The 19725-nt window shown below is 37.1% G+C and overlaps 1 protein-coding gene across 2 annotated transcripts in view; it reads left to right on the top strand.

Moving 5' to 3' along the window:
* Window positions 1-19725, top strand: part of ATG5 (autophagy related 5) — a 128092-nt gene that overhangs the window by 42427 nt on the left and 65940 nt on the right. For both annotated transcript variants that reach the window (XM_030316050.2, XM_030316051.1), the window contains one exon: window positions 8836-8998. In XM_030316050.2, the coding sequence (XP_030171910.1) occupies window positions 8836-8998 (163 nt within the window). The remainder of the gene's footprint in view (window positions 1-8835; window positions 8999-19725) is intronic.

The raw sequence follows: 19725 nt of genomic DNA, 5'->3' as shown, positions 1-19725 counted from the left end.
CCCTAACATCAGGAAAAAGGCAAGGATGTCTATTCCCACCACTTCTACGGGCAGTTTCACTCTACTGCAAAATATGTATTCCTAAAAAGCAATATGCTGTTAAAAATCACAGGGCTTGGGGGAAAATTCATTAAGGGCACAAAACTGAAAACTTTATTAGTGACAAAAAAATACAGGGTCCTAATAAAAGCACAGTTTTACATATATTAAATGGTTAAGTACATAAATACTACAATAAATATGGCACTTTATATTGAAAAAGACTGGAAGTTTGGTTTGTAGAAATGAGCATTGGAAGAGTTCGCAGCCTGTCACTTATTGTGAAGTGGTGGAAGGAAAGTTGTCTCAAATCAGACAAAACCGTAACACCAGATGTGGATGAGTGTAGCTTGTAACGGGAATCGAGGAGGCAGGTGCATTGCCGAAGTGTGTGTGTTTTGTGTATTTTGTGGCTCAGTTTAGCTGGGTGCAGTTTCTTTATTCACCTAGTATTTCTGGTGGACAGTATTTACAAAAGTAAATATGAAGTTCACATTCCTCAAATTGTTCTCTAATATATCACTTGCTTTGGAACCAATCCAAAACACTTGAATGGTGTATATACACAAATGTGTATATACATACATGTAAATTATTCATATGTATTCACATAATATGTGTATGTGTATATATGAATAACCAATTAGCACATGAAAAGGCACTCAACACCTTTAGTCATCAGGGAAGTGCATATTAAAACCACAATGAATGCTTACTTTGGCAGTGTATAAATTGGAATTGGAATGAGAGGAGATAAGGATGACACACACAGTTGTGAAGCATTCCATATTTAAAACAAACAAAAAAAATGACTAAAATTAAAAAGACTGACTGCACCAAGTTTGAGGACATGGAATAACCAAAACTCTCATAACTTGGTGGTTGTGTAAAATTGTGATATCACCTTGGAAAATAATTTGGCAGTTTCTAAATAATGTTAACCATAAACTTATTCTGTGATCCAGCATTTCTGTTTTAAGGTAAATACCCAAGAAAAATGAAAACATGTTCACAAAATATTTGTACACTAAAGTTCACAGCAGCTTTCTTAATAATAGCTACAATCTGGATACAATCTTAATGTAAGATTTTTGGATGAACGGACCGGTTTAACAATTCAGTGGTATACTACTCCGCAGCAAAAAGGAACTATTTATACATGCAGTAACAGATGAATTTCAAAAGCATTGTGCTAAGTAAAAGATGCTGGATTATACAATACTGCATTTTATGATTCTATTTGTATGTGATTGTATTATAGGCAAAACTAATCTTGTGTTACAAATCAGACAAGCTGGGTCAAAATGAGGGGGAACTGATTGCAAAGGGCCCCAAAGAACTTTTTGGGTGTAGTGACGGTAATATTGTGTATCTTATTTGGGCAGATTTAACTGTTTATCTGTATACTTAAAATTTTTGCGTTTCACTCTGTGTGAATCAGTAACACTGACTTGATTTAAAAAGTTTACTGAGAAAGGACAGGTGAGAACAGTCATGGTCTCTGCCTTGTGGAGGTTAAAAGTGGTGTGACATAAGAACGTAAGTGACACAGAGTTAAGTATATGAACTTTGTGAACTTAACCCAGACTTGGGATGTAAAAAATTTCCTGGAGGAGGTGATGTAAATCTTAACCTGAAGAAGGAGGAGGATATTTTTGTAGTTGTGTAAGTGGTCAAGTGATAGGCAAGGAGAAAGAGGGTTCTAGGCAGAGGAGATGTTTTGTGTAGAGGCACAGAAATGAGGGAGTAAGGCTGAGAGAATGAGTAGGTGATGGATAATCAAGATCATTGGAGCAGAGAATATGTGTGTGGGAGAAGGGAAAGAGAATGGAGTATGTGAAGTGGGAGCAAGAGATTATGATGAAGAGGTTAGCAGAGATGTAAGTCTTTCAGAACCTCGAAGGCTTTGGGAGAAGTTTGATTTTTTTTCCTGAAAGTAGAGCAGAGCAGCTGAGTGTGAGAAGATCTGATTTGTATTTTAGGAAAATCACCGTGACTCCCAACGTGAAAATCGGATTAAAGGGCTTAGGACTTTGGGCATGAGACCCAGCTTCAAGGCTTCTCAGAAATATCAGATAGTTGTCAGTCTGTACTAGGAAAGCGGCTCTGGGGATGTTGAAAGTGAATGGATTCAGATCTATTGGGGATGTGGACTCAGTAGAACTTGACTGAATGTGGGAGGTGGGGAGGAGGAGTCAAGAGGACATTTCTTTTGGATTTGCTGAAGTCTCATATGCCTACTGATAATCTACTAGATTAATGAGCATATGCATCCTTGTCATGAGAAGGATCTTGGCTGGGACAGATATCAAGACTTATTAGTCCATAAATGATGTGGAAGTAGGAAAGCTTATGAGGGTGAGTATGGAATGAAAAAAGCAATGAGGTCCTAGGCTAGAAACTTGAAGAATACCAGCATTTAAGGAATGGTGCTGGAATAGGCTTTTTGCAAATGAGAATGAGAGAAGATCAGAGAAAAATGAGAAGTGTGGTATCACAGACTTGAGGATGACTGCTTCAAGGAGTGTATTCAAAGATGCTAGATGTTTGGTGAGAGCTTAAAACAAGGGCTGAAAGGTACCATTGCTGACCTTCAAGAGAGCAGTTTGCAAGAGTGGTGAGGGTAGCAGACAGATTACATGGATAATAAGAGCTGACTGCCAGCTTGGTCACCTTAAAGGTTAGTTCTGAAGGGAAGAAGAAAGAGGACTGTAACCAGAGGGAAGTTGGTTTTTTTTTTTTTTTTTTAATTTAAGTTTTATTTTATTATTATTATTTTAATTTTATTTTTTAATTTACATGTAAATAAGTTAGCATATAGTGTAACAATGATTTCAGGAGTAGATTCCTTAATGATTCCTACCCATTGAGCCCATCCCTCCTCCCACAACCCCTCCAGTAACCCTCTGTTTGTTCTCTATATTTAAGAGTCTGTTTTGTCCCCCTCCCTGTTTTTATATTATTTTTGCTTCCCTTCCCTTATGTTCATCTGTTTTCTTTTTTTTTTTTTTTTTTTAATTTTGCTTTGGGTGCATGTTTTATTTTTAGGAACAAATAATGGGAAACAGTGATTAGAGAGAAAATCGTTAAAAATGACTTCTAGGAAGAGGGGAATAATTAATTGCATTGAGTTTCAAAGATTCAAAAAGATGGGATATAGCAAATAGGGTGGTAGATACTCCTTAGATTGTACCAGGAGGGAAGGAGATGATTGGTTGAAGGTAAGTTTGTAGATTGGATTTGGTAAAATTAGAAGCTTTAAGGAAATTGGGGTGCCTGGCTGTCTCATTTGGTAGAATGTGCAACTCTTGATCTCGGGGTTGTGAGTTCAAGCCCCATGTTGGGTATAGAGATTACTTAAAAATAAAGTCTTTAAAAAGGTTTAAGAAAATCAAGAAAGTTTAACACATTTTAGTGCTGATTTTAGCATTGATTCCATTAACTTTCATGGCATATTCTTCTGTCATCCTGAAAATTATATTTTAAAAGATATATTTGAAAAATACCCTCCCTTTCGATCCCCACATGCACACACACCAAAGTGATCTTAGAAGGAAATTTTAAGATTTTATAAAAGTAAGTCTTTTAAACTATGGCCTTATATTTTCCCTGTAAGAATGCAGAGTGTGCTATTAGAGGTGACTCAACAGTCAAATAAAACAACATTGCTATGTATGTTATTTTGCCATAACAAAATACCACAGACTGAATGGCTTAAAAAGAGAAATTTATTTTCTCACACACGGTTCAGGAGGCTGGAAAATCCAAGATCAAAGTCCAGCAGGATTCAGTTTCTGGTGAGGGCTGTTTTCCTGGTGTGCAGATGGTTGCTTTCTCTCTGTGTCTTTATATGGCCTTTCCTCCTTGTGTGTGGAGAGTGAGTGAGCTCTGTGCTGTCTTTCTTATAAGGACACTAGTCCTGTTGGATCAGGGTCCCACCCATATGATTTCATTTAACCTTAATTGATTCCTTAGGGGCCCGTCTCCAAATACAGCCACATTGAGGATTAGGGCTTCAGCCTGAGAATATTAGGGGGACACAAACATTGAGTCTGTAACACTGTATTAGCAACTGCTGCATTTTTAAGGGGGTGTTTGATTCTTTTGGATCACATGGAGACTTTTTGTTTTCCTCTCTTGTCTTAATAGAGCTTACAGTATTTTTTAAAAATTGAGGTATAATTGACATATAGTATTATATTACTCTTGAGTGTGCAACATGATTCAGTATTTGTATAAGTTGCAAGAATATCACTAGTTAACATCTGTCACCATACATAGTTACAAATTTTTTCTTGTGATGAGAATTTTTAAAATTTACTCTCAGCAGCTTTCAAATATACAATACAGTATTTGTTTTGAGAGAGAGGGCGAGAGTGAGCAAGGGGCAGAGAGGGAGTGAGAGAGAGAATCCCATGAGAGGCAGAGAAAGAGAATCCCATGAGGGGCAGAGAGAGAGAGGGAGAGAGTGTGAATCCCACGCAGGCTCCACACTGTCAGAGCAGAGCCCGAAGTGAGGCTTGAAGCGGGGCTTGAACTCACAAACTGTGAGATCATGACCTGAGCCAAAGTCAGGTGCTTAACCGACTGAGCCACACAGGCACCCCTACAATACACTATTAGTGACTGTAGTTATCGAGCTGTACATTACACCCCCATGTAATTATTACTTATTTCATAACTGGAAGTTTTTATCTTTTGATCCCCTTCACTCTTTTTGTGTAATCCTCAACCACTGCCTCTGGCAACTACTAGTTTATGCTCTGTATCTGTGAGCTTTACCGCCCCCCGCCCCTTTTAGATTCCACATATAAGTGAGATCATTATGGTATGTGTGTTTCTCTTTCTGACTTACTTCACTTAGATAATGCCTCAAGGTCCATCCATGTCACAGATGCAGAGACCTTGTTCTTTTTAATGGCTGAATGGTATTCTATTATGTGTGTATATGTATGTGTATATATACATATACACATACCACATCTTCTTTACCCATTCATCTGTCCAAGGACAGTAATGTTGTTTCTATGTCCTGGCTACTATAAATAATGCTGCAGTGAGCATGGGAGTGCATATATCTTTCTGAGATAGTGATTTCATTTTTAAGTTTTGGAGAAACCTCCACATAGTATTTTCCATAGTGTCTGCACCAATTTATATTCCTGCTGTCAGTACAAAAGGGTTCTTTTTCTCAACATCCTCATCAACGTTTGTTATTTCTTGTCTTTTTGTTAATAGCCATTCTATTAGGAGTGCGTTGATATCTCACTGTGGTTTTGATTTGCATTTCTCTGATGATGAGTGATGTTGAGCATCTGTGTCTGTTTGTCGTATGTAGGTCTTCTTTGGAAAAATGTCTATTTTTTAATTGGATGGTTTGTTTTTTGTTGATGAGTTGTATGATTTTTTAAAATATATTTTGGATATTATTCCTTTACTAGATATATGATTTGCAGTTATTTTCTCCTCTTCCATAGATTGCCTTTTCATTTTGTTGATGGTTTTTGCTGTGCACAAGCTTTTTAGTTTGTTCTAGTCATACTTGTTTGTTTTTGCTTTTGTTGCCTTGGCTTTTGGTGTCAAGCTTGAAATATTAATAAGTTGAAAAGCCTTTTTTTTTTCACTTGTGAGTAGTTTCAGTTTAGTGTTGTTTGGTTATCTAATGTTTATGTATCTATTTTAGACCACCTAAATTGGATTAATATTTTAATTAAAGGACACTGACGATAATATCTAAGTAAGTGGTATTTTCCAGATTAGACTGGGATGCCTGGGTGGCTCAGTTGGTTAAGCATCCGACTTCAGCTCAGGTCATAATCTCACGGTTTATGGGTTCAAGTCCAGTGTTGGGCTCTGTGCTGATGGCTCGGAGCCTGGAGCCTGCTTCAGATTCTGTGTCTCCCTCTCTCTCTGTCCCTCCTCCACTCACTCTCTGTCTCTGTCTGTCTGTCTCTGTCTCTTTCAAAAATAAATGAACATTAAAAAAAATTTTTTAAGTGAAATTAGGTAAGTTTATCAGCCATTTTGACTTGAAAGATTAATGAAAGCAAGTAAACATGGTGTCAGACTCTACCTGTATTTGCAAGAATTTGTTTGGACTGAGAAGATAATACACTTATACACAACTGCTAATGTATGTAAGAAGATATTAGAAATGTAATGAATCAAGAATCTGTCTGGAATTTTATTGTGAAGCTTTTAAAAAAAGATTTCCCACCCCACCACAACCTAATCATGGAAGGAAGAACATCTCATGAGCAGGAGCTGAGGGGGCTTTGGCTGAAACATCTGTCACTTTATTCATTGCAATGATTGATTCAGTTGCTGTGACTGCCTGTGTAGATATTTCCTCTTTCTGTTACTGCTTTCATGTTTCCTTTGAGTTCATTTTATTAAATAGTTCCCTTTTCTCCTAGAGATATAGAATATTCTCTCGAAGCATACATATATAAAAACCTGCACTCTTGATAGACCCCTCATTTACAATAAAGACTAGTCATTTATGATTGTCAGCTATCAGTTATGGGTGTCTGCAAATTGGTTAAGTTTAGAAACATGCAGAACAATAGAAATCTGGGAAGAGCAAAGCTTCAGTATCTTTTCTGATTGCAGGAGCCATTGAGGGGATTAGCCGCCTATGCTGAAGCAACACTAGAAAATGGGGGATTTTTCCCTTTGATTTCTCAAACCATTGTTTTTGAGAGATCCTAACTCCTTTTTTCATAATCATATTGTACACAATTTTAAGAAATTCTAACACTATGTAAGCTTAAATAGGTCATAAATTCAAGCTACATGAAAGTAATATTTACTTTGGAGTATGAACTTTCTTATTTGCTGCCACTCATACATCACCAAAATGGACAGTTAGTGGCACAGAGAACTGTACAGTATCTGAAAAAGCCATTCTAAATTTAGAGACCAAATATAACAAAGTTAAAGTTTTCATAAATAGAAATAATTATTATAATGTTAATCCATTTGAATATCATAGCATTGATATGATGTACATTTTATTGTTTATCCTGGTCAGGAAACCAGGACAACTCCCTTCAATCTAGCCTAAGCAGAACAAATACAGTGGATTGTAAAGCTGATTAAGGCAGGGACCCTCCCTCTGCCATCCATACCCTCTCCCATCTTGTAGTGTTGCCTTTCTCTCTCTCCTATTCTCCTTTTGCCTTTTCATTTTTACAGAATTTTATATTTTCTCATCAGCTTTGCCTTTGTGTGCCTATGTCTGAAAATCCCTGTCTTTGTTCTTCATGGATCTCTGGTTCAATAGCACCATGAATCTAAAAATCCCTTTGTACCTAGAGAGACAATTTGATTGTCTCAGCTGGTCTCTTCTCCAGGCAGCTGTGACCAGTGGGGAGTTAAATAATGCCTTACCTTTTTACTCAGCAGATCTGTGCAGTCCAATTCTTATTAGAACAGGAGGTATGACTGACTATTTGCATTAAAAAAAATATATTTTAGGAAATATCAGTGGGTAGTAAGGTGCCTTTTCTTTTAGTAGGAGGGCATGTATTGTAAATTTCCTTGTCATTCAGGAGCTTTCCATGATTGGGGTAGTTGAATGTTGGCTGTTAATAGTATCCGAGTAGGCTATCGCTAAGTGCTTTTTTCTGCCATTATTACTTGTCTCAGGTTTTACCAAAGGACTCATACAACGACTTTTGGTAAAATAATGTTCGAATATAATCATTACCTTAAGTATTCAGGTCTTATGGAGGAAGTGGTATTGCATAGTGGTTAAAAACTGGGACTCTTGAGTCAGACTACTCCTCGCTTGACCACTTGCAAGCTGTGCGACTCTCTCTACTCCCTGATCTTTTTAATTAATTAGTTAATTAAAAATTTTTTAATCTGTGAAGTAGCAATAACAGTAGTTTTTACCTTAAGGGTGGTTATGAAGATTAAATTACATAGTCCATATGAAAAGTCTTGTACAATGTTTGTCACATAGTAAGTGTTCAATTAGTGTTGGCTCTTATTCTCTTTTTTTTTTTTTCAGTGAAAAGAACTGTAGTCATCTAATTCACATAACTGCTTATCTATCTAGTGATCTTTGCCTCACCTGCCTAAAAGATTCAGTGACATGTAGGATATAAATTTTGGTGTTGACCTTAAAAGCTGCATTTTAACCGTTTCATTAAGGTCTAATTGACATGCAGCAAACTGTACATATTAAAAATGTACACTTTGATAAGTTTATACTACAATTTATGTGTTCATTTACCTGTTGACGTCTAGGATGCTTCCTGGATTTTGGCTGTTAGAAATGAGACAACTGTGAATATTCACATGCAAGTCTTTGTATGGAAAAGTGTTTTTGTTTCTCTTAGGTAATTGCCTAGTTGTAGAATGACTGGATCAGATGGAAGGTGTATGTTTACTTTTCTAAAAAATGACCAAACTTTTCCAAAGTGATTGCACTGTTTTACATCCTCGCTAGCTGTGTATGCGAGTTGTAGTCCACATTCCTGTCAGCACTAGGTATGGCCAAGCCAGAAGGCTATTTTTGAAATTATTACTCTTTCAGAGCCTTCTTTTACGTTGTTTTAAACATAATGTTACATAAGGATTATTAGAAAAAGTACAAAATACACCAGGTAGCTAAATATTTTTAACTTAATTTAAAGAGTATTTGGAATTGTACTGAAATCTCTTCATTGGGAAGTTAACAGATGGTTTGCTAAAAATATTGGATAATTGAGGGAGATGCATTTCTTTATGAAGCTAATTTTGTAATATGTGTACCTGTTTTATATGTGTATTTTTTTCCTTCGATAGAGTTTTCCAGAAAAGGACCTTCTGCACTGTCCATCTAAGGATGCAATTGAAGCTCATTTTATGTCTTGTGTGAAAGAAGCTGATGCATTAAAGCATAAAAGTCAAGTAATCAATGAAATGCAGAAAAAAGATCATAAGCAGCTCTGGATGGGATTACAAAATGGTAAATATAACACCGTTTAATTTCAGAATACCACTTTTTAGAGTATGAAATAACTGTAACCCTGTGAATAGTTGGTGCGTTTTAGGATTGGTGGTACAAGTTTAAATTCCAGCCTCTACACACAAAATTTAGCTACAAAAGTAGCTGCCTTTACCCGTCCATAACATCGTATTCTTCCAACATCCTTCTCTTCATGGATTCGCTAGTATTGGGATGGTTACTTTGCCCATAACACCAGCTCGTATTACAAACCTCTTGTGTTTAGCTTCTGGAGAAAGTGCCCTCGTTGCTAGTCATCTTCCTGGAATTGCAACTGGACACCCTGTGTGCATACCAAAGTGCCTCCCCCTGCTAGGGCACAAACTCCAGCCCTTGCTTTCTCAGAGCAGTATGACTTGCTTCGTGCTTGCATTCTCTCTCCCCTGGCTGGGATTTAGAAAATACACTCAAGGAAAAAGCTGAGAGGAATCTGCAGCTCACCTCTGTATTCTCCCATCTTCTTAATCTTGCCTGCATTGATTGCCCCCCACAGTTGTCTTATTTACAGGCAGCCATTGTTTTGCATGGGTCCAGTAGTTAATATGCTTTAGTTAAATAATACTAGGTCCTTAACAATCTGGTTCAAATTTCACTTACTTTCATATAGTTACTGAAATTACATAAAGTACAAACTTTATTGCTAGCTCTTTAGTCCATGAATCATTTACCAGCACAGATGCATCATGATCAGAGACCAGTCACATCACTTCCTTCAGTGTCTGTCAGTGAATCATCATTACTCACTTGTTACTTAGTTTACTCACAGACAGCAAAGCATGTAGTTGTGTTCCCTCCTTGTCTCCAGTGATAAACCCATACATATAACATTTTGTAAAAGTGGATAATTGAAAGAGGGAATTGGCCAAGAAAGATCAAAGTGTAGCAAATCCACAAAAAGTGGTAATGTTGGTCGTGGGATTTTACAGGAATAATGGAATCGTAAAAGAAACAGCGGGCTGTGAGCGTGTTGACACTACCATCTTTTGAGATGCTAGATATGCAGCCACAGGAACTTGGCGAAGGTGAACGTTTCCGCGTAAATGGGGAAAGTGATTGTGACAAAAAGGGTGAATTTATCCCTGGCAAAATGATGCTGGCAAAAAACAGCATTACAGGAACGCTCACGTTTCATGACATTGGAAGTGCAAATGATGAAATGCAAATGATGAAGTCGATCCGGACCCAGAAAGGCATGTGACAGTTTGCCAAGGTTTAGGAAAGATGCTCGCTTGTAAGCTCTATGTCAAGAAAGCAAGCACTATTCAAACTGTGCTTTAGTTTTTTACAGAATAATAAATAAGATGCTGGAATTCTCAGCGTTTCTCATGTTTTAAATTCCAGTATACTAAATAAATTAATTTTGTTTACTTCATTTTCTTACGCATTTATAACTAAGAGAGTTTTTAATGTTTTGACAATTTTTAAAGACCACACCATTGATTATTAAGATCACTTTGCACGGTTTCATGGTGACTTTTCCAGTCCTGCACTACTATGCAAAGCAAGGCTTGCCTGTATTTGTCCATATAGTTGTTTTTAGATAGGAAATTAGTCCAAAATAAGCTGGAATTTAATGGCAATAATGAGAATAAAATAGAAGACCCACTTTCTCCCCCTGACTCCACCCTTGAAAACATAATTTTAGTAATTTTTAAAAACTGTGATCCATTTTTATCTTTGAGACTATACTATTACCATGGCAAAGAGGTGTTTGTTGTCATGTAGTATTTATTGAACTTTCATTATACAAAACAGGGCATTATCTGAGACTTCAGTAGTGCAAAAGGTACATACTTTATGACAGTGTGTATTGTAAATTAAATTTTGTCATTTCTCTTAATTTCTTAGATTTGAGTTACAATGAGTTGCTCCTTAGTTTTATATTTGTATGTTTGGTATTTCTTAATTAGATTGTAAGTTTTGCAAAGGCAGCCTTTCCCCTCCTTTATCTTACTGAGTATACAAATTCCTATTAAATATTTAAGAGAGTTTACAATCCCTTAAGATATATTTCTTCCTTTTTCTTGCTGGCTATTTGAAGATGAATTGAAATTGTAGGAGACTTGTGAATAAGAAGATAATCTAAGTCGAAGAAGCCTGGAATCTTGTCAAGAGAGCAGGGATCTGAGAATAATTTGGCTTCAGAATTGAAGTAAATAATTTAAATGGGCATTCAAGTAGGTGTTCTTGAAATCTGTTGCGAACTGGGTGAGCCTGCTGTAGAGAGAGCTCAAGGATTCAGCAGCGGATTCTAAAGATGATTAAAATGTTTCACTTGGGGCATTGGAGGCTTGGGTGTGAGGGGCTGGTTAGGAGTTGTTTAGTCTCAACTCTCCTAGCAGCTCCGTAGGGCAACTCATTCAATCCCTTTGAGCTTCAGTTTCTTTATATGTAAAACATGAGCATATCTGCTATGTTCTCTTATAGGTGTCTTTAGAGGCTTTAATGAAACACTTACACAGTTTATGGGAAAGTGTGTGAAAGGAAGTAAAGCTGTCTTGAAAAGAATTACTGAGAAGTCACTTTGAGACCCTAGAACAGGGGGTTGGCAGACTATGGTCATGGGTCAGCCACCAGTTTTTATAAAAACAGTCTTTATAATAAAGACTTATTAGAACCCTGCCACACCCGTTATTTGTGTATTGTCTGTGACAGCTTTCATGCTACAATGGCTAAGTTAATAGTTGTGACAGAGACCATGTGGCCCACAGCCTAAAATATTTACTCGCTCTGCCCGCTTTAGAAAGCATTTGCCAGCTCACAGAAGGTTGACTAAACCAACAGCTCGTATTTATCATTGACCTAAAGCATGACTCAGAATGTCACATTCAGAGTTTGGTATAACTTAATGTATCAGACTTAGTCTAATAACTGCCTTCATTGCTATTTTTTGGTGTAAAATACCTCTTTTCCTATTTTTGTCTTCGCTCATATTCTTTCTTGGACATATGACTGTTTTAAAGTTAGCTTTATTAAGTTAAATTTTATTAAATTACTTTTCAAATTAAATTTCATTAAATCTGACTGGAAATAGTATGTGGTTAAAATGTACTTTCTTCCATTTTTATTTTTAGTCCTAAATTATTTTTTGTAGCAATTATGTTTGGTCTGTCTTGCTTGTACTGGTAATGATTGAACTTACACTCAAAATCGTTTGTGTGGTATCCTGTGGGTACTGGAGACCTTGGTAGTTTATTTATTCTACTTTTTAAAATCTAAACTATTCATTTAAGAAATTTTTAGCTAAGTAAAGGCTGTTTGTAGGAAATCTATCTGGGGATAAAAGGCTGAATGTTACCTACATTAAAGTAAATTTATGAAAGATGGGTTTAGTAGTTCCTTCTGCCTAACATGCCCTTTCCTTCTCTTTTGCCTAATTCCTACTTGTGCTTTCGTGCTTATTTCTCTCATCACCTGCTATGTGAAGCCTTCTTTATTTTTTTAGCCAACAGATATTTAAAGAAGATCTAACGTGTTCCTGACACTACTAGGAGTTAGTGACCATCCAGCAGTGATAAAACAAACATGGACCCTGTCTGCATGAAGCTTATAGCCACATGGAGGCAGAACTACCCATGTTTTCATGTTGTCAGGGCTCCTTGTCTGTCCATATGCATTTTTGCTCTCCTATTTTATCATGCTCTGATACAGTTATGATTTATGTAATTCTGCTAGAATATAAATTTCTCTTGGTTGGAGTGTATTATACATTTTGTAATCCCTACCATCTAGTCCAGTCTTAGGCATAGAGCAGACAGAGTTAATATTGACTGAATGACTATTTATTCCTTTTTAATACTGTGAGGAAATAATATCAACAGGCTTTTATAAATAGTTTAATACTAGTGTAAAATGGAGGAAGTATTTTGTTTGAATTTATTTATGGAAATGGATTTTATGTTTAAGAACTTTTCCGTCCAAAAGAAGGTCCTATTAATTTGTGAAAACAAAGATATTTCACCTTTTGATTTGTATAATTGTAAATTGGTCAGAATTGAGACATAGCAGATGGTAAATGTATTTCATTCAGAACTGCACCTGTAGATCCTAACAACTAAACGATTTAAACAGTTTTTGAATACTTTCAAATGCTAATTTTAATTTTTCAGATCTGTGTGAAAGAGAAATAAGAAAAACTTTTGAAACCAAGAAAACTCATTTAAGACATACTGTGCCTTTCAGTGTTTTTTATGGGTTTTCATTTTAGATATAAGAGTATTTAACCTCCCTGTGAAACCACGTTAATGACCACAAAAAAGAAAAGAAAGTAACATTTTTATTATATATGAGGCTGTTGTCACTACATGTGCAGGCTATTTTCTATTAAATGTCAAGCTATTTTTCTTATAAGCTAGAGATTTTCTTATAAGCTAGAGATTTGAAGAAATCTCCAAAATATATTTTTAACATATGACTTAGTTTTCAGCATTGGTTTTTTGAGTACACTAAAAAAGAAAAGATAGCATTAAATAAATTCCATAGTCCTTCAAATAAATCTAAGTTTTGACTGCTAAATCTGTTGAAAATTTACATTGTTTCTGAAGTATGGTTAATCCTTTTGAGCTAAGTAATTTTTTAGAGTAATCCATTATTTGGTAGTGAGCCATTTTAACCTAAAACTGGTTTTTAAGAGGAAATAATGAATCCTGAAAGGTGATTTTTAAAACAAGTCATAATATTTTGGAAATACTTTTGTTTGGGGGCGCCTGGGTGGCTCAGTCAGTTAGGCGTCCGACTTCGCCTCAGGTCATGTCTCGAGGTCTGTGGGTTTGAGCCCTGCGTCGGGCTCTGTACTGATAGCTCAGAGCCTGAAGCCTGCTTCAGACTGTGTTTCCCTCTCTCTGCCCCTTCCTAGCTCATGCTCTGTCTGTCTCTCTCTCAAAAATAAATAAACATTAAAAAATTTTTTTAAAAAAAGAAAATACTTGTTTGGTAGGTGATGCAAAAGATAAATGCAATGGTTTTAACTCTTTGGAGGCTTGCATGATAGAGGCAGTTGGATTGTAATTGCATTGCTTTGTTTTTATCAGTTGCATGTAGTAGAATAAGTATTGGACTGAAGATCTGTTGGTCTGAGAAGGACCTGATCTTTATGTCTTATCAGTTGTGTGGTCTGGCAGATCACTTTCCTCTCTAAGCTGGAGTTCCTTATAAATGTGAATGCGGTAAGAGTTCACGAAACTCACATTCAAGGACTATAAAGTCGTAATCATATGTACCTGAATTCTCATGATTAGATCTTTTCAATTGATTCCAAAGGATTTCTTGGAAGGAGATTTACTATTGATGATCTCTCTCTCTTACCTCTCCTTCTTTCTTTCTTCCCCTTCCCTCCCCCTCTCTTTCTTCCCCTCCCCTCCCCCTCTCTTTCTTCCCCTCTTTCCCTTTTCCCTTCTTCCCTCTCCCTCCCTGTCCCTTTGAAGCAAGACTTGAGTGGAAGGTAACTTTCCAGAAATAAGTGTGGTGTCATAGAAAGAGTACTAAAGCAGAGAGAGAAGAGATTTTAAGATTGAGCTCTGTATCTTGAAGCTTCAATTTCTATGATGTTGTTACAGTGTCAGATGCTGTTCTAGGTGTAGGTGGTATGGAAGGAGGTTCCTAATAGGAGGCATAAGTACTTCTCTTGCACCTTTTGTCTGAACGAGAGGTCGATATTTGGTAAGCTTTCTGTTTGTCTTTAGCAAAATTCAGATTTTTACCACTTGTGAGAACACTGAGTTTACACTGTGTAAATAAGAGCAGAGTAAATAGTATAATGAGCCCCCACATACCTGTCACCCAGCCTCAGCAGTTATCAATACGTGGCCAATCTGTTTCCTCTATTACTTCTCATCCCTCCCCCACGTTCAGTTTATAGGAATTTTTATCCTTTCATACAGTGCCACAAATATTGTTTATAGATTTATATTCTTCATAGATTTTATACTCTGATATTTAATGAAGGCATGCAAACAACATTCATTATAGGAGAGTCATACCCAGATCCTGGTAGTTTGGTTCACCCAATTACAGGAACCTGTCATGTGCCTGGCACTACACTAGGCATAGGGGCCCCTGGGGTGGATGTGACAGGCAGAGTCCTTTCTTCAGAGCTTACAGTCTGTTAGACGAGCCAGACATTAAACGGATAGCCTTTAAATAATTATCACATTTATAAATTGAGTTGTGGAGGAAAGAGGAAGGGATAGAAAGCAGGGTGGTTGTGATGAAAGTGTTCCAGGCACAGGGAATGACCGGGTTGGGCAGAGAAGCAATAAAGAGCTTAATAAGTTCTGAGAGCTCAGGGAGGCCATTCTGACGAGAGCATGGTGATCAAGACCGAGAGTGGCTAGTAGGTAACAGTCCAAATTAGGCAGAGACCTGACAGTGCAAGTTAGCCGAGACCCTGTCTATTCAGGACCTTATAGGCTATTTTAATGATACGGAACTTAATCCCTAGAGAGTGAGGTGGGGTAGATAGGGGACCACTGAAAGATTTTAAGTAAGACTATAACAGATTTTCTTTTTAGAGGCATGTCTTTGAATGCAATGTGGTTAACGAATTAATTCCTGCTGTATAACTTGGTCCGTATTTTATGGGTATCATTTTCACGCTAATTCATTGAACAAGTAGTTAGTGAATCTATGCTGGTGATAAAACAGACTGAAATTCCTACCCTTATGCAGCCACAATTCTAGTGGGAGAGACCGACAAGAAGCATATATACATAAGTAAAATGCTTCATGTGACATATGATGATAAGCGCTGTGGGAGAAAAATAAAACAGGGAAAGGTGAGAGAGAACTGTGTGGGGATAGGGTGTTGTTATTTTAAATAGAATGGTTGTGGAAGGTGTCACTGATTGGGTGACATTAAATAAAGATCCAAAGCAGCATTATGCTTTATCTTGGGGTTAATACCTCCCTAGGCAGAGGGAACATCGAGGGCAAAGGCCCTGAGGTGAGAGAATGCTGGGCAGTTTCAAAGAATATAATCCTGTTTGTAGCTTTGAAATTACAGATAATGTAAGGGTTTTTTTTCTGGCATACCTCTTTTTCTCTAGCCTTCTTGTCTATTTTCCCTCTACCTTTATAGTCTCACTTTTGTTTTTTTCTGTGTAGCAAAAATGACACTCTTTTGTATCTACTTGTTTTCATAAGTCTCTTGGGATACAAAACATCCTTTTGGCAGTTGATTTTACACTATTTGAAAGCAATAAACAAAGTGTAAGAATGGATACCAGGAGGGATTGGACCTATTTATATTAAGGTGGTTAGGGAAGACCACTTTTAGGAGATGATATTTAACCTGAAGTCTTAAGGATGAGAACGAACGAACTGCCACTTCAGGAATAGCGTGCTTCAAGGACACGAGGCAACAAAGAGTTTGGTATGTTTTAAGGAACTGGAGGAAGGCCACTGTGTCGTGGATAATAGTGACCACGAGGGAAGGGTGACATGAGGTGGGGTTGGAGAGATGGGAAAGAGCTAGATGATGCAGGGCCTTGTATAGGCCAAGGAAAATAATTTAGATGTTACCTGCGATGGGAAGTCACTGGAGAATTTTTAAGCGGGAGAGTGATGAGATACAAAGAGGATGTAAGAACATTCTGGCTGCTGAATGGAGGATGGAAAAGAAGGAGCCAAGATTGGAAGTGGAGAGGCTGTAGTAGTAGGTCCAGGTATAAGATGAAATGGAGAAAAGCCGGTAAATTTGGGGTTTATTCTGGAGGTAGAATGGACAGAATCTGTTAGATTGGCTGTAATGTTGGGGTGAAAAAAAGGGAGAGAATCATTTCTGGATTCTGACTAGGACAGCTAGATGGATAGTGCTGCTTTATACTGTGATATGAAATAACTAGATGGGGAACAGGTTTGGGGCGGGGAACCAACCCTAACTGAGGAGGTCAGCTTTGAGGCTGAAAATCTGAGATGTCTCTGAGACATTCATGTGGAGCTGTGTTGTGTTAGCTATTGCTAGAGTTAGTTATTGCTACTGCGCGTGTGTGGCAGCGGATGGAGACGGCTTAATAAGTTTGCATTGAATGCCGCAGGTTCTCATTTCCTACTCGTTTACTTTTATGGGTGCCATCTTTATTATTTGTCCTTTAAGTCAGTGTCCCCAGTGACACACGGCCGCGAACTATGGAGCAGTTGCATGTATTCCTGATGTTTGGCAGTTCTTTATACCCACTAACCATTGTGTGCTTTCCTTTCTGCATACAGCTGACTTTGTCATTTCCAGTATTTTGCCCGCCATACAGTAAGGTGGGTAAGTTCAGCCTAAAGCTGTGTGTGTGGCATTCCAGAATCTACAACTTTGTGAGAAAGTTGCTTAAAGCAAATTTGTAACCTGCTTGAGCATTCAATTAAGTTTTACTGTGAAACAGTCAGGTATTTTTTACTCTATTATGTTACATCTTTTAAATCAGTCTCTCAGTGTTCTACTTTCTGCAATTAAAAATAATGATGGAAATCTAAAAAGGTTTTGTATTTGCGTTTTAATATAAAGCTATACAAATACTTTGTTAGGCTTTTGGAGAAAGATTGCTCAAGGAATTGCATGATTCCAATGAATAAATACATTTGGTAATAATTTGGATCATAGCCTCTTACAGTTCTTTGGGTAGTGTTGGCAGTGAATATCATGAATAGTAAAACTTGGTGAAAACATTTAGACAGTTACTTCATAATATCCTACAGATAATCCTAACAAAAGTTTTTGGCAACAGTCCATTAATAACAGTGAATGGTCATCTGTCCCAGCGTTCGTTGGTGGTAGAGAATACATGAGATGCAATTGATATATGATAAATCAATATGACTAGGTTAATTATCTAAACTCTGAATAATAATTGAAAATGTTTTGGTGAATTCCTAACATTATAGGAACACAAAGATTTAGTTTTTAATGCGCTTTTAAGTATAATTTCAAATCATCTACAATGAAATGATTGCTCTATCATCTCTTTTGTTTATATTTCGTCCAGTTAAAAAACTTTCTAAAAATTTATACCTGCTAACATACTATCATTTTTTTCCTATAATGTAAGTGTGGAAAGATTTAAGAAGCTTTTCCTCCACCATGTAGAGGAAATGCAAACAAACATCTGTCTCGTAAATGATTTTCACTTTTGGAGCCATGACCTGTCATTACTATTTGAATTTACAGCATGGTTTCTCTTGGAAAAAATGTATACACACACAATATATGCATATATAGTTCAACTTGTTTTTAAGTGAATGTTTTGTTTCGAAACTTAAGATATTTCATGACTTAAGAGAACAGAAAACCCCAGAGGTACTTACTTCCCTAACATTTTTTTGTTTTGTCCTTATCACTTTTCTTAAGAGTACTGTTTCTCAAAGTGTAGACACTTGGGTCCGAAGCATCAGCATTACCTAGGAACTAATTAGAAACGTACCCTAGACCAACTGAATCAGAAACTCTAGGGTTCCAACAAAAGGTCCCAGCAGTCTATGGATCCACAAGCCCTCCAGGTGATGGTGATGCACTGAAGTTTGAGAACCACTGCACTGGAGTGGGACTCCTCAGCCTTAGCACTATAGATATTTTGGAGTGGATAATTCTTGGTGTTGGGGCAGCGGCAGGGAGGGAGCTGTCTTATGCATTGTGAGCATTTGGCAGCATTCCTGGTCTTTCTCCCCACTCACTAGATGCCAGTAACACAGTACTCCCCACTCTCTATCATGACATTAAAAAATACCTCCAGACATTGCGAAATATTCCCTTGGGGGCAAAGTTGACCCATTTGAGAACCACTGCTCTAGAGAGAAGTGATGGATACAACTGCTTTTCCTTCAGAGTAGCATTGACCACTTATGGAATACCCAGTTTCTGTGCTGGGTACTTTACATGAATTATCATTGTCATCAGAGCAGCCTTGCAGGATATGTTTGAAGGTTCATAGCCTGGGCCAACCCGTTGATGAAGTTTCTCATCTGTTTCACCAGCCCAACCCTTGAGAACTATTATACTCAGTTGTTACAGGGACTCATTTAGGGTATATTTGGAACAAAAGGAATTTGGCATATAAATGAATTAAAGTTATTTTAACCAGTTAACTCTTCTTATCTATAAATTTATCTTTATATCTTTATAGATAAGATATCTTCTTATCTATAAACTTAACCATGCCCTATATATAAATTAAACTTAGCCCTACGTGTTTTTGGATGGCTCTCATTGTATTTTTGCTGTAGTGACTGTTAAGTGACAAATCAATCAATAGTATGCTGTCATTTCAGTAAGACTGAAGTGCTGACTTTTTTTAAATAACGTGTCTTCTATATTTTTCCTTTTCCCTCTTTTGCCTCCTTTCATCCCCCTCTCCACTGTGCAGCACTTGATCTAGTTCTGCATATCTTAGCCCTTTTTTCCTGTCTCTTCCCTCTCATTTAAATCGACCTAGTCTCTGACCCATTCCTTCATTATCTTTGTAGGGTCTGGATGGCCAGATTTACATTTTAGTTTAACAACTTGTAATTGCTACTGGCCAGTGTGTTACCTGTTTCCAGATACCTCTTTCATGCACTTTAAAAAAAAATTTTTTTTATGTTTATTCATTTTTGAAAGATAGAGAGAGACAGAGTACAAGCAGGGTTGGGGCGGAGAGAGAGGGGGACACAGAATCTGAAGCACACTCCAGTCTCTGAGCTGTCAGCTCAGACTCGACGCGGGGCTCGAA

Source organism: Lynx canadensis, chromosome B2, assembly GCF_007474595.2.
Source record: "Lynx canadensis isolate LIC74 chromosome B2, mLynCan4.pri.v2, whole genome shotgun sequence".
NCBI classification, from domain to species: Eukaryota; Metazoa; Chordata; class Mammalia; order Carnivora; family Felidae; genus Lynx; species Lynx canadensis.
Note: the sequence above shows the minus strand (reverse complement) of the source record. Positions and strands in the feature narration are given on the sequence as shown.